Source organism: Hemiscyllium ocellatum, chromosome 25, assembly GCF_020745735.1.
Source record: "Hemiscyllium ocellatum isolate sHemOce1 chromosome 25, sHemOce1.pat.X.cur, whole genome shotgun sequence".
NCBI lineage: Eukaryota > Metazoa > Chordata > Chondrichthyes > Orectolobiformes > Hemiscylliidae > Hemiscyllium > Hemiscyllium ocellatum.
The window spans coordinates 38,252,642-38,268,626 of record NC_083425.1 but is presented as its reverse complement, the minus strand read 5'-3'; the positions used below and the strand labels follow the sequence as shown (position 1 = coordinate 38,268,626).

Sequence of the window (15,985 nt, the reverse complement as noted above, 5' to 3'; positions counted from 1 at the left end):
ACAATCAACATACAATCAACAAATAATAAAAATGTAATATCAAGAAATGATGTGTTTCCAAGTTCCATGAGATCCAATTTGATTGAATATAAAGGATATGGTCTCCGCAGTATAAAGTGGATGAAGAAATTGAAAGGAAGGTGGAAGTTACAATCATACTTTATCTTTATTCTTTCAGATATTTTCATCAAGCTATTCCTTATAAGGCTTTCCAAACTAGAATTTAATTCCTAAGACATTAGAAAATAAATAGGATCGCAACTGAGTACCTTTCACACAGTCAACATGTGAGCAACCAATTGTTCAAATCCAAAATGTGCTTTCTCATTTTATAATAACAAACATGATACTGTCATGGTAATTTACACAAAATGTAACAACATGAATATTTTCAAATTCATATACCCCCTTATTTTAAAAAGTAATGGCCTGGTAAATAGTTACTGTTTCATTAGCTTACGTAGCATCCACACGATCGATTCCTCTGTAGTAGCCGATACCATCAGATGTATTTCGCAGCTGGTAACACTTCCCATCAATTCGGTAAGCTGTGTTCTTATCACTGATATCCTGTTCCAGCTCATGCTGGGTTTCTCTATTTGATCTGTAGAAATAAATAACCTTGTGGTTCAGTAATGCAAACATAGAAAACTAATTGGGAACCATATTACAAAGGCAAAATACTGTGGATGCTGGAAATCTAAAAGGACAAACAGACCATGTAGGGAATGCATAACAAGTTAACCAACATCTGTGTAGAGTAAAACATTAATGGAGTTAATGTTTCAAGTCCATAAACATTCCTCAGAATGTTTTCAACCCATAATATCAGTATAGACTCAGTTAACACATCTAAGGATCAAACCTATTAAAATTATTATAATTAAGGATGCAGCATTTTATCACTTGTTATTGTATATAACAGTTATAGGTTGCATGAATTTCAGTTCTGACATTTAGCCCGCACATACACACAACATTCATAAGAATTTTGAACAAATTAATATAACTCAAATAGCTTATTTTCTATAATTAATTGGGATGATACTACAGACTGTGATTTCTGACAGTTCTTCTTTCATCAGCGAATCTGGCAGTAGTTTTATTTTTGATTCATAAACTTGGAGTCAATTAATGGACAATAAGTTACTCGTGATGGAAATGTAACAATGGTTAGTGACTTTATTGCTAAAAGTTTAAAAGATGTCTAAGTTTACTAACAATAGTTTTGTTGTCTGTAACATGGTTTAAGATATTTTCTTCCCATGTTTCACTCCCCCATTAAGGGGAACATGAGGATTGATCATTCATTGAACAGAAATCTCTCCTCTCACCTTCATTCCTTATTCTTACATCTTACCAAATGCTCTTAAAACATAGTCCCTGGAAGATAGGTAATTACAGTATATGCTGGAAATCAGAAACAAAAATAGAAATTGCTGGAAAAACTCAGCAGACCTGGCAGCATCCGTGGAGAGAAATGAGAGTTAATGTTTCGGGTCCAGTGACCCTCTTGCGAACTTATGGGAGCTAGGAAAAGTTGTTTTTTATGCAAAAGATAGGGTGGGGACAGGGTTAAGGAGTAAATAATAAACGGAGATAGAGGCTACACAGAGAGAAGAACAATTGGACAGACAATGGAGTGGATAACGGTCTGCGTAGGAGAATGAATAGCTACTGATGGGGATTATTAGAGGCTAACAATGGGTTGTGTGTAACAGCAGACCATGTGATAATAAGGCCTTGGGTGTGGGGGTTGGGGTAAGGAGATGGGAGGAGGTGCCTCAAGCCCTAAAATTGTTGAACTCAATATTGAATCCAGAAGTTTGTCGAGTTCTGAAAATGAGATGTTGTTCTTCCAGCTTGCACTGAGATATGCTGGAGCACTGCAGCCAGCCTGAGACAGAGATGTTGGCCAGGGAACATGGTGGTGTGTTGAAATGGCAGGCAATGGAAGTCAGAGCAGAACGTATGTGTTTTGCAAAACGGTCACCCAACCTATGCTTTATCTCCCCAATGTAAAGGAGAACACATTGTGAGCAGCGAATGCAGTAGACCAGATTCAGTGAAGTGCAGGTAAAGTACTGCTTCACCTGGGAAGTGTGTTTGGGCCTGTTGGATACTGAGGAAAGACAACATAAACAGAGGGGTGCTGCACCTTCTGCAGTTGCAGGGGAATGTGGCCATGGGGCCGTGTTGGAGGTGTTGGGAGTGAAGGAGGATTGGACTAGGGTGGCCCAGAGCGAATAGTCCTTCTGCAAGGTTGATAAGGGAGGGGAGGGGAATATATGTCTAGTGGTGGCATCCTGCTGGAAGTGGCAGAAGTGGCAGCTAATGATCCTTCAGATATGGATGCTAGTGAGATGGTAAGTGAGGACAGAAGGGACCCTATCACTGTTATGGGAGCAAAGAGAGGGGGTGAGGGCTGAAGTGCAGGAGATGGGTCAGACCCAATTGAGGGCTTTGTCAACAGCAGCATGGGGGAGTCATCAGTTGATGAAGAAGATGCACATTTTAGAAGCCTTTTTGTCAAAGATGGCATTATCCAAACAGATCTGATGGAGACAGGGGAACTGGGAGAATGGAATAGAGTCTTACAGGAAGCAGGGTGTGAAAATGTATAGTCAAGGTAACTGTGAAACTCGGTTGGTGTGTATTGGATATTGGTGGCCAGTCTATTCCCACAAATGGAAACAAAAATGTTGAGAAAGGGAAGGGAGGAGTCAAAGATGGACCAGGTGAAGGTGAGAACTGGGTAGAAACTGGAAGTGAAATTGATAAACTTTTCCAAATCTGGACAAGGGAGGGAAGTAGTACCGATATCATCGATATACCGGAAAAAGGGATGTGGGTGAGGATCGGAATAGACTGGAACATAGATTGTTCCAAGTACCCCACAAACAGACAAGCATAACTAGGGCTCATTCAGGTCCCCATGGCCACTCCTTTGACCTGAAGAAAGTAACAGGAGTTAAAAGAGAAGTTTTACAGTGTGAGAATGAGCTTGGCCAGGCGGTGGAGGGTAGTAGTGGATCGGGACGATTCAAGCCTTTTTTCCAGGAAGAAGTAGAGAGTCCTGTGACCATCCTGGTCTAAAGAGATTGCACATCCATGGTAAAGAGAAGGCAGCTAGAGTTCACAAACTGGAAATTCTGAAACTGACTTAAAGCATCAGGGGAATTAAATATACGTTACATTCAATTAATTCAATTTTAGTTGGATAGGGGATGTGAATTTGGATTTTTCTATCACCATCCTGTACTACACAGATGGGAAAGACTGTTTGAGATTTGACAAGGAACAGGAACAGAGTTCCAGTTTAGAAATAAGATTTGACAATCTTATTGAATTGATTAATGAAACATATAACCCTTGAAAAGCAATTTCTTATGAGCACAGAATTAGTCATATTAAAAGAAAAGCAAATTACTGCGGATGCTGGAATCTGAAACCAAAAGAGAAAATGCTGGAAAATCTCAGCAGGTCTGGCAGCATTTGTAAGGAGAGAAAACAGCTGACAAGTTTTGACAAAGGGTCAATTAGACTCGAAACATCAGCTCTTTTCTCTCCTTACAGATGCTGCCAGACCTGCTGAGATTTTCCAGCATTAGTCATATTAACTTGGCTGTCTTGCACTAAAGTTATGTGAATTCAATGATTTAAATTCACATTACAAATGTTAAAGTAATATTTGTAATGAAATACCTTTTTGGTAACATCAAGTAATATTATACAGTTTACCATGAATATATTTCATATCAAGTTGTAATGCCAAATTTACAATTCTCAATCAATTTTCAACAACAAGAAATTTAGGAAGTAGAATTCTAATTATCTTTCAAATGATTCTTTGCAGATGCTGACCTTAATCAATCTAGCAAGGTTACTTTTATGTTTTCCATATCTGCATGAGACCCAGACAATAGTTCCTGGTGAAACTTGAGACATTTAATACAATATCAAAGCTGAACTGAAAACCAGCTAAGAACTGAATAAATTCAGTAAATTAGAAATTTGTATTCAAAGGTCAGTCAAAGTAAAGATTTGAATGTATGTGGGTCTCCAATACTCTACCAACATCCAATTATGTTTTAGTATTCAATCCAATAAATTATTGTGTGTAGGCATAATCACTAAATGAACACTAACATTATTCTATTTAAAGGTTACCACTACGTACAAAAGTCAGAAGTAACAAAATATTTCACAATTAAAGATCATTTAAATTGTTAGTTCCTTTGTAGTTTTTGTGCCCATGGCCACAATAAAAAGTAATGATCCATAAAAATAGATCAACTGGAAGTGTAGGGACTTTATTGTGGTTACGTGTACAAAATGGTTGATTTTCTTGGCATTTCACATTATGAACCAGAAATGAAAATCATGGATGGAAATTGTTTAAGAGTCTCTTACAGGTAAACCAAATTTTCCAAATGCTGGATCAGGAAGTTTGTTTTTCCCAAACTATTGTATAACATAATCTGAGAGCAACTATGATTTTCATCTCTTAATTGCCAGAATATGTCTCTTTCTCTGTATAACAAGGTTTCCCGGGAAACATTTCCCTCCCTACATCCCGTAACAGGGTATTGCTGATTCTGTCTTCTCATAATACCAGTACTCTTCTCTCTATAGAACCCATTCCGTCTTCAAATCTCTCAGACAATCTGCTTGAATTCCATTTCTTCCCTCAAAAGGAGAATTTATTTCCATTTCATCCCTCAAGAAAATTCTTCTCCCCTTCTTGCCATACTCTAACAAGGTTCCTTTCCCTCTCTTTTCTCTGTTCTCATCAGACCACTGTATCAGTGAAATAATGTTGTCAGATTTCCAAAGTGTCTTAGCCCGCTGGCTGGAAGCCAACCAAATAGATCAGCCAATTGAGATTCCTTTTCTCAATCATGTGGAAAATATTAACTAAAATTGCTTTCATCAAATAGCAACAATTATTTCTTGTCTTGTATCTTTCTGGTTGCCATAATCTCTTTTCAGCTTTAGTAATTAATTCCTGACTTCCTCTGCAGTTTCTCTTTTTTTTCCCCTATGTTCGTTCTTTACTCTTACAAATTCAGTAAAACTCCTTTTTTCACTTGGATTCTGAATTTATCTTTTTCTCTCTGCAGGTTGAGTAATAACTTTTGTACCCAACCCTCCTTTGTTTTTTCTCTCAGTTTCTGCAACAATTTCCTTATTTTTATCCATTTATGTTTCACTGACGTTTTCATTTTTTTTCTTTCCCTATCTAAGTTCCTTCACATCTTCTACACAATCTGATATGCTTCCCCTTCTCTCTGGTTTCTCTTCTGTTATCTAATCCTTGCCAATTTTGTCTGCCTGACCTAATCTCTCTTTATTCTTTCAGCATCAACCTCACTGTTCACATGCAATAAACTAAAAGCAAAATTTTTTTTCATTTTGTTTAGAAAAATGAGAACTGATTGATTTCAAGAAACAATTATCTGGCTAAAATTACCGTTCAAAAATAACATGATGGGAATTGTATCAGAGTCTGGTAGATCCCTGGTTACATGATATTGGTTTGTAATGACTGGGCCAAAGCAAGGTATACTTTAGTTGTAAAGTTTTGATTGCAAGTTAATTGGTTGAAGGTGATTGCCTGTTAAACTGTGGATGCTGGTTCTCTGCAAATGAATTTGTTACAAAAACTTTACATTCCACTAAAGACTATGTGAATGCTTGAAAATCCTTCATGTTTCAGAACATTTTTCAATACCAACATGATCAATCTAAGATTGTAGAATTAAAAAAGGCCATACAACATACTGTGTTCAATTCAGCACCCAGATTTATTTTAGGATTCAATTAATTCTCTTCCTATTCTGAAGCTGCAACTTACAATTCTTTTTCTCCCCGAATTTAAAATGTGTGGTTTACTTTGTAATTCAAATTGTTACCCTTACACAAGTTGGGTTATTGATTTGTTCAGATATCTTCTCATTCTTTCTTGACAGGACTTTATACATTCAACCTCCTGTTGGAAGAAAGTTGCAGATCTCACTTAAGCAAAATGGCCATATCAGCGCAATTATATTTTTAACACAGAAATCCTTCTGATTCAATTGCACCAACCTTTATTAACTGCTTCTCCACATCGTCATGAACAAGATCTATACCGATTCTTTTCTCTCTCTGATAGAGACATTCCTGTGCCATCTGTTGTATTAATAAATGACATGCAAGTGAAGACCTCAAACTACAACTCATACTGACAGCATTTAAGATAAGTTATGTTATGCCATACTGTTATTAAATTCTCAAACCCAAGTATTCCTTGCAAATAATACCAGTAATAAGTGGTTAATTGCTAGTAGTGATACACTCATTGAACATTTCTATCAAAGTTTTAAAAAATATACCATACAATATAAAGGCTGTTATGATTTAGTGCCTTATTTTGAAATGATTAATGTTGTTGTTATGGCCCAGACTAAACCTCCTCAAAATATATTAAGAAGATAGTCTGGATCCTAACTTGTTCTTATTGTAAAGGTAAGTGTAAGTTATTGTGTTCCCAATGCATTGAATTACTCAAACTATCAGATTTGAAAAACAAAATCACTTTATTCATACACTATAATTAATACACCAAGAATAAAAATAAAATAATTGGCTTAACTGTAACTCTTCTAAAATGATATAACCTACTACTAATTTACTGTTCTATTGTTGTAACATCCCATAAACACATCCTTAGCAAAGGCAAATTCAGTAAAATAGATTGTCTCACATGCAATTCTTGTAGCAGGAAGAGAACCCCAGCTTTTAGCTGTAACAGAAAGAGGAATAAGAGCTTCCACATCCAGCCTCAAGATCCCAGCAACGCTACTGAATGCTAAAATTTAAAAAAAATCTGGTTCTGTGGGAGCTTGATCCCGCCCATTCAGGCTGCTTCTATTGTTCCAATTTTTACAAAACTTCAAGGCCTCATAAGCCGATTACCTTATTGGCTTTGGAACAGAATGCTTGCCACCTCTGTCTCAATCTTTCTTCATTAAAACAACCAGGACAAATTACACCTTTTAAAGCCACATTATTATCACACTGTAAACTGCAAAACACTGGGGTAGGGATGGGGAATGAGTGTTGTGGAGAGTGTGGGTACAAATTAACTATTTTGACCACTATCAGTGTGATATTATAAATGTATTCTAAAAGGTGTTAGCAGCATCATAATACTAGACTTTCAGGTTTTTGGGTTCTAATTCTCAGATATTTGTCTTTTAACAGTTTGTCAGTGCATTCCTCTGGGTTCCTATGCCTTCACACTCTATGTCCCAGATGTTTGTTTACTTGTCCAATATGTCAGTTATATACCACATGTTAGCGATTAAACATAATCCACTTTGTCTTTTGAAAGCAAGAAACAAAACCTTCACCAGACCATTTCATTAGCTAGAAAAAACAAAATACATTTATTTAATCATAAATGGATAATTCTATAGGTTTAACAATTCCTTCTTACAAGGTAGAAAATTACTTGGATAGTGGCCATGCAAAATTGTAAAGCACACTGAATGCAAGATGCTGAAAATTAATGTTTATTATCTACAGAATCTATGATTTTGTTATTGAATTATATTTATTTCACACAGATTGCCCAATTCAAATGAGCTGTTGCTGCATGTCGCTGCTTGTAGATGCTTGTACCAGGTGACCTTCTGCCATTCTTGTCTGTCTTGTGTCACCCTCACATATTCATTGTAGCTTGTCTGCAACTATTGTGTGACACCCGTCATCCAACTCGAGGCTGACTCCTCCTTCTGTTGCCCTCCATTTCACCTTCTAGAAGAGCGGTCTGTAGCCGTTCAGGTCTGATTAAATGCCTGAAATACTAAGATTTTATTTTCTGTTTGTCACTTTTTAGAAGTTTTTTTTGTTCCTGTAATTTCATGTACACCTTCAGTGATTGTAATTTAAAACTAAGGGGCTGAATATTTAAGACTGAGATGAGGAATTACCTTTCATCTCAGATGGTTGAGTCTTTGGAATGCCCTTCCTCAAAATGCAGTGGATGCATAATATTTACATTTTTTTGGGCAAACATAGGTAGATTCTTTATGACCAAGGGTACAAAGGTTATCAAGCGTATGTAAGAATGTAGAGCAGAAGGTACAATCAGATCAGCCATGATCTTATTAAATGACAGAGCAAAAGCTTGGTCTCTCATCTTACTCTTTGTTCATTTGTTGTCAAATGGACTGTACACAGATCATTTGGCATTCTGTAAAGACTGCAACTTTCCTTTTTTCTGTGTTCTTGATTATTGATTAAAATGAGAAAAGGTTTGTTTTAAAACCAAGCATTCGGGAAGGGGGGTTGCTGCATTTATGCATCAGTCAATGGAAGTATACGACAGATGCAGCAAGCAATGAGGAATTCAGACTGGCATTTATTACAAGAGGATTTCAGTTCAGAAGTAGGGATTTGTTCTGACAGTTATACGGGACCTTGGAGCATTGTGTGCAGGTTTGGTCTCTCTACATAAGAAAGGGCAAATTACCATAGAGGGAGTGCAGCAGAGGTTCACTACACTGGGCCCAGGGATGGCAGCACTGTCCTATGAAGTGGGCCTGTAGTCACTAGATTTTAGAAGGAAGAGAGGGATTCTGATTGAAACATACAAAAATTTAAATCTGCTGGACAGGCTAATTGCAGGAAGACAAAAACAGAAACTGACAGAGAAGTTCGGCAGGTCTGGCAGAATTTGTGGACAGAGAGCAGAGTCAATAATTCAGGTCCAGTGACTCGTCATCAGAACTAATAGCAGCTAGGAAACAGTGCTATGTATGCTTAAGATAGGGATGGGGATGTTGAACAAGTGAGAAGGTAAGTGGAGATGAAGCGCAGATGAAGAGAAAGAAATTCAGCAAACAAAAGGGACGAATAATGTTATGCCGGGGAAAGAGAAACGCTTTTCACAATATTTGAAGCAATTATTTATTATTAGCATATTGATCTTACCTGCATATTCAAGGCAAACTGCATGATTACATCATTTGAATATGCAATCAATTAGTATTAAGATGCTGTTTACCTGAAGAGGGCCCTCTGTCTCTGCCAAGGCTCGTTCTAATCGTTTCTTGACTTCAATGAGAGAATTAGTTTCTCCAATCATTTGCTCAGTCTCATGAGATAATTCAGATTTCCAAAACATGATGTCATTGACACGTTCTCCTAAGTTTTTGTTGGTTTCAAACTGTGTTTTCTTTGTAATGTTTTCCTTGTTCTGGATCAGACGAACAGTGTCAGCCCTTAGCTTCTCTGCATTGTGTCTGTAGGACTCTGACTCTCTGTAGCTGGTCTGGTTAGATTCATACCAATCCTGGGGACTGTATCTGGTCAACAATGTTGTTCTATTCGATGGGATCTGAACAGTTTTGGTTTCTTTATGTCCAGGGGCATTATTGGTAAAAGAAGCTATGGTGGGAGCAACACATGCTACTTTGTAATAAGTGCTAGGTCTCCAAGGCATCATTAAGCTTTGTCTGAACACATTTAAAGGGTAGTGGCCTTTGTAACTTGATGCCATTGTTGATATGGCCGGCAGAAAATTAGCACTAGCTGTTCTAGGACGGGCATAAGTAGCAGTCATTGTTGAGTCTGAAAGTGCGATGATGTTTTCCCCTATAAAATACACAAATCATTACACTTAAACACAATTTTGATTTTTTTTTACTGATTTAAATTGTGTGCAAATATTACAGTAAACTAACTAATCCTGCACTTCAGGAAACACAGATTGTAGGTAATCACTCAGACTGCAGATTCCCCCATCAAATGCCATGCCCTTACTAGAAGTATTGAATTAAGCCTTTTTTTAATGAACTTATGATTCAGCAATGTAACTTTATGTGGTGCCTTTTGGAACAGAAAGATGTACCAACGTATTAGGGAATAGGTCAGGGAATTACAAGAGTCGTGTGTGAAAGGGAAAATGATAGGTAGAATTTCATTAAGGGATCAGTCCAAAAGAAGAATAAAAAGCCTAGAGTTGATTTCTGAAAGCCAAAAACATGATGCACTGAGGAGTGAAGTAAGGAGGTCAGGTAACAAGAAAAGCATGACTGGAGCCAAAAAATGAACAGAGAGCTGAATATCATTGCTGAACCTGAGTGTTGTAAATTCAGAAAGAAGCTTGAAGCTGAGGACAGAGGACTTGAAGCTGATCCATATGTGATTAATTCAGTCTTAGGAGGATGAAAGTAAATATAGGCTTTATGTGGCTAAGAATGCAAGCAACAGCATGTAGAATAAAATGTAGTCTGTGAAGTATGGATGCCAAGAAACCACTGAAAAAAAATGGGAGAAGTCCAGCTCTAAAGCCCAAGGAATGTTTGGGCTTCTTCGGAGAAATGGAATGGACACAAGTAATGTTACAAAGCTGGAAAAAGATGATCTTGGAAACATATCAGATATGGAGAGAGAAAACAACGTGTTCTGATTCTGCAACACTACATTTAGCTTGAAATGATTGCAAGGAGTTTGATGGAAGTAGGCATAGTTATATCTAGCAACTGACAGGCGAGAAAAGAAGAGATGATTTTGATTTTACCAACAGTAAGAAACTCTGAATAGCCTACAACTGAACTTGAAGCACACAGTTCAATAATCTAGCAACAGTCTTAGAAACAAAACATATAAGCCGTGGAACCATAGATGCTCATAGGATAGAAGGATAGAGGTTATTCAGTCGATCATGTCAGTGCCAACTCTTAGTTAGAGCAATCCAATCCAGAACTAATCCTTGTTCTCTCCTCACCATAACCAATGTGTGGGAGCTGAATTTAGAAACTGTGAATCCAGCGAGAGTCTCACCTTTTGAGAGAACAAATAGTGACATCAAAAATGTGCTCTGCTCGATTTCAATACATGAAAAATAGCATTAGTTGCATGATCCTGCTCAGGCTTGGTAATGAAATTTGCCCAAAGTCACCTTCCTTACAGCAGATGATTCATTAACAAATAATTTAGATGTTGCCTGTAGCAAATGAAACAGCAATAATATTTCCAGACAATTAACAAATCACTTTCAAATTCTCAACTTGAAAATGTTCCTCTTCAGTAATTTATTGTCATTGTCACTTCTACAAATGTTGCTGACACTCTTACTGGCTTTAATCATTAGATGTCAGCAGGTGCAAATCCAGCCAACTATATATTAAGACCTGTGAGAGTAAAGATCTACTGTACAATCAACAAGAGGCCAAGTAGGTCCATGGTTGGAACTAACATTTCAACTCTATTGAGTTAAAGTAGTAGCCTGAACTGCACTGTGAAAGATGCTCATTGTGCGTCTTTGAATCATCCTACCCTAACATTTACATCAAACTGTAAAATAAGATTGCCAAGAATCTTTAATTGATGTAATTCTGTATGAAATATGGTGGTGTGTAACAATTGTACTTTTAGACAAATGTATAAAAGTGTAAGTCACATTTTTATATACTATTACTAATCCAATATCTTGCTGACTTCTTCAGTGCTCAGTTTTTTCAGATGACATTCCTCATCAATAGCTCAATTTTTGTTTTCTGTGCTGATTCGGTAACCTTTGTTGGTTAGATGGCTGGTTTGCAGTGCAAAATGATGCCAACTGCATGGGTTCAATTCCTGCACTGACTGAGGTTACCATAAAGGACTCTCCTTCTCAACCTCTCCTCTTGCCAGAGACGTGGTGACCCTCAGGTTAAATCACCTCCCACTAATGGGACAACAGTCCTATGGTCTGGTAGGACTATGGCTACTTTACTGTACTCAGAGTTAGGGTTACTGTAACACAGAAATATCTGAATCAAAATATTGGTTAGAAAAAGACAGAACACTGATAACCTGTGGGGGCTTCCTGTGCCAATTTTAAAGAGGATTTGAAAATCTATATGAAGTACTTGAGTTTTACTTTTACTTCATGTTTTTCTCTATGCTTCTTTGCACTAATTTGTTATGTTTCTGGTCAGAACAATGATGTACAATTCCATATTATCTCAAGGATTAGAAGTAACACATTTCTGTTGGGACCTGATATCTTATTAGGGAAATGGCAATCAGAAGCAAAAGGAAATAGTGCTTTTCCTAATACTGACATTTTGATAGGTGTTTAACGCAAATTCCTACACTTCTTGCTCTTTAGATATGCCACACGTGTTTCTGTTACTATATTCACAATTTTTCAGTAAGCACATTTAAGCAGTTTCAAAACTTGTACGTATAAAGGAACACACTGACAAAACAGCAAACAAATCAATTTCAAATTTTGTTCAAGTACAAATGCTGATCGTAAGCTGGACTCCAGGGCATATTAATACGTAATCATGCCTGCAATAAAACAATCGAGGAGAAAGTGAGGACTGCAGATGCTGGAGATCAGAGCTGAAAATGTGATGCTGGAAAAGCGCAGCAGGTCAGGCAGCATCCAAGGAGCAGGAGAATCGACGTTTCGGGCATGAGCTCATGTTGCCTGACCTGCTGCACTTTTTCAGCAACACCTTTTCAGCTGCAATAAAACAATGTCAGTAGTATTTCACACATTCATACTTATTACTAGATATCCTAAAGCAGCATAAGCAAAATGATAATAAATTGAACTCCTATTCACTTTAACTTGTCAGCACAGTATGATGGAATAACCGTGCTTGCAGTTGCTGAAATCTGATTATTTTGATGTAACTTTGAAAATTAAACTCAAAGATGAAGACACTATGTTATAAAAACCAAAAGAACTGCGGGATGCTGTAAATCAGAAACAAAAACAGAAATTGCTGGAAAAGCTCAATAGGTCTCCCAGCATTTGTTGAGCGAAATCAGATTTAATGTTTTGGGTCTGGGAGGGGTCACTCTAACCAGAAACATTAACTTTGAGAATTGAGAATAATTGAGAATTGGGCTTTCCTGAATGACCAACACATGCGGAAACAGAAATTACTGGAAAAGCTCAACAGGTCTGGCAGCATCAGTGGAGAGAAATCAGAGTTAACCTTTGGGTCCAGTGACCCTTCCTCAGAACTGAGCAAGGGACTGAGGAGGGGTCACTCTACCAGAAACGTTAACTCTGCTTTCTCTGCACAGATGCTGCCAGACCTGCTAGGCTTTTCCAGCTATTTCTGTTTCTGTATGTGTTGGTCATTTAGGAAAGCCCAATTCTCAATTATGCTAATGAAAGGAAGATACTGGAGATCTGAAACTCAGACAAACAGTGTTGGAGAAACTCAACAGGTCTAACTGCATCTGTGAAGTCCTCCAAAACTGACGTGACATCGGTCACCTTAATTTCTCTGCTCCCCTCACCTCGCCTAACATTTCACCCCCTGAACTGACTGCAGTCTGTGCTCACAGGTCCAACCCTGACTTCGTAATCAGTTCTGTTTGCACTGGAAACCTTAACTTGCCATAAATGCTGACAGATCTGCGGCGTTTCTCCAGCAATTTCCACTTTTGTGTGTCTCAATTATGTTTTTGTACTTGATCCAGTAAAATGCAAACAGGCTGAATTCAAATTAGGTTTTTCTAACATTTTTTTTGAAAAAAATACGTACAAAACAAAATGTTTTGCTTTACCGACCAGATAACAGAATTATTGCGCTCTGGTGCTGTGTACGTCGCTGTCTTCACACCTGTTCAATGTACTGCAGCAGGTAACTGCAGCGTGCCCTGCACCGCTAACCATACCTGATTGTTCAGGGCGTGTTCACTGTCCGGGAGGATTGACCGCTTGACCGCAGTGAGATAGAACCGAGTGTGCCGGACGCAGCCGACTTTGTACCGATCAGCAAATGAGAGCAGTGGTAGGGGGTGGGTCTTGAACAACAGTTTAGGCTGTGGTCTGTGTACAGAGAAACCTGGATCTCTGTTGCCATGGCCTCGGTGAGTTAGCAATAGTCAGCCTTTGGAGTGGCGGGGTTGGGAGGGGGAGGAGGTGGTGAAGGAAAGCCTGCGGATAAATTTCAACCTGAAGAATGGAGGGTGCTGCTACCAGGTAAACACAGACACCCGAGAATGGGAAGGGAAGAAATGAGATACCACCTTGCAGCACGTTTGTATTGAAGTGCCAAAGTTGTCTTGCAAATAAAGACACAACTTTACAGAGTTTCCTCCCTTTGGTTGATTATTGGCAGTAACAAAATGTGAGCGATTTAAAGCATTTTGTTAAAGTCCAGCTCTTAAAAAGTGTTACCAGGCAATAGTGAGGTTGGCACACTGTTATGTGCAGACAATAGGTTAAGGCTAATTGTAATTATTGTGGATAAATAATCAATAGTTTAAAATGTAAGTTAAGATAATCATGCTCTTTTAAAGATATTATTTCAAACCTTCTTTATAGTTCCTTGGAATTGCTGGGGTGCGCAAAGCAGAAGTATTGATGTACCACCACTGATCAGTGGTTGTACTCATGGTGTCTTTGTAAGGTCGTCACACCATGTAGAAATTTATAAAGGAAGGTTTGATAAATGTGGTGATGAATAGAAAGTGATGTTTTGGCAGGTAGGGCACTGTATTGTAAGGTTCTGATTATTGTATGCATTTATGGATTTGTTGGGGGTGAACAGAGTCAAATTGCTTGCAGAAATGTACCTGTATCAAATTTTAGGTAGACTGAAAAATCCTGTACCACCTGTTGCACCACAAAGTACTTACATGATAATTTCTTTAAAGGTTTAAAACATGTGTAATTGTTTTTTAAAGAGTAGTATAAAGTACTTTAAGAATTTGAATTGATTGTTGAGAGATCAGTTGTAATTCTCAGGGATAATAACAAATACTGGTCCATGTGGCTTAGTGACACTTGATCTGGCAGCAACAGAAACAAGAAGATAATTAAGGAAGAAATCATGTGGCTGACAGATATAAAGGTGAGCTGGAGACACAATGAAGCCTTCAGGAAGGGGATGTGGAGGATGAAGGCAAAACTGCAGAACAAAGAGAAAACATACAGAACAATTAATGTGAGGAGAGGAGGCAAGTCACTGTCAGGAAGAGAACAGTTTTCTGTCTGGCAGAAATGGAGGAAGAATTCCTTGAGTACTGTACTACCTGGCTAAAGAAGGTCCAACACTTAGAAAGCCATGTGATAACGTGGAGGAACTAAAACACTAGGTATTTTCCCAGAAATGGCCAAACAATGAACTGGGATGCTGTTCATTGGTCAGGTGAAAAAACACTTTGGGGAAAGCTGCACCATCAGGATTGCTGTAATGTTCGCAAGAAAGGATTGATAAAGGTGTGCCTTGTTCATAATATTCATCCTGGAGATCTCAGCAACCGGAACTTGAATGAGAGCAGCTTGTAAATTCTGTGGCTACAAGAACACCTCCGAGCCAATGAAATCTGAGGTACATAACCAATCTCCTGACTCCTCAAAAGCAGTCTACAAGCTAAAAAACACAAGCCAGGAGTGTGATATAAAACTCTAAATGGAATTGAATTGAATTTATTGCCATGTGTGCCAAGGCACAGTGAAAAGCTTCATCTTGTGAGCAATACAGGCAGATCACAGAGTTAAGTAGCATAACGAAGTAAATAATAGGTAAATAATGGCAAAACGAAAACACAGGTACAGGCAAATGTTAAGAGTTTGTGAGTTCATTCAGTATTCAAATAACAGAATCGATGTTTTGGGCATAAGCCCTTCAGGATTCCTGAAGAAGGGCTTATGCCCAAAACGTCAATTGTCCTGCTCCTTTGATGCTGCCTGACCTGCTGCACTTTTCCAGCAACACATTTTTCAGCTCATCCACATGAAGAGTCCAAGAAAGCTTGTTGTTGATGATCACTCCCAGGAGCCTGACACTCTCTACTTATTCCACTTCTATGCTGTTAGTGAGTAACATCCCACCTAAAGTCAATAATGAGTTCCTTGTTTTGCTGGCATTGAGAGGTAGGTTGTTCACAAAACACCATTTTTCCAGGTCTTCCCCCTCCCATCTGTAGCGTGTTTTGTCACCATCTGAGAGTCGACCAATTATGGTGGTGT

The 15,985-nt window shown here is 38.1% G+C and overlaps 1 protein-coding gene across 3 annotated transcripts in view; it reads right to left on the bottom strand.

Moving 5' to 3' along the window:
• Positions 1 to 15,985, bottom strand: part of tekt3 (tektin 3) — a 102,486-nt gene that overhangs the window by 16,319 nt on the left and 70,182 nt on the right. For 2 of the 3 annotated variants that reach the window (XM_060844581.1, XM_060844580.1), the window contains 4 exons: positions 9,056 to 9,645; positions 6,091 to 6,174; positions 5,922 to 5,992; positions 461 to 604 (listed from right to left, as the gene is read on the bottom strand). In XM_060844581.1, the coding sequence (XP_060700564.1) occupies positions 461 to 604; positions 5,922 to 5,992; positions 6,091 to 6,174; positions 9,056 to 9,645 (889 nt within the window). Of the gene's footprint in view, positions 1 to 460; positions 605 to 5,921; positions 5,993 to 6,090; positions 6,175 to 9,055; positions 9,646 to 13,683; positions 13,769 to 15,985 lie in introns of those variants that run through there. The other variant, XM_060844582.1, reaches the window with a different exon arrangement.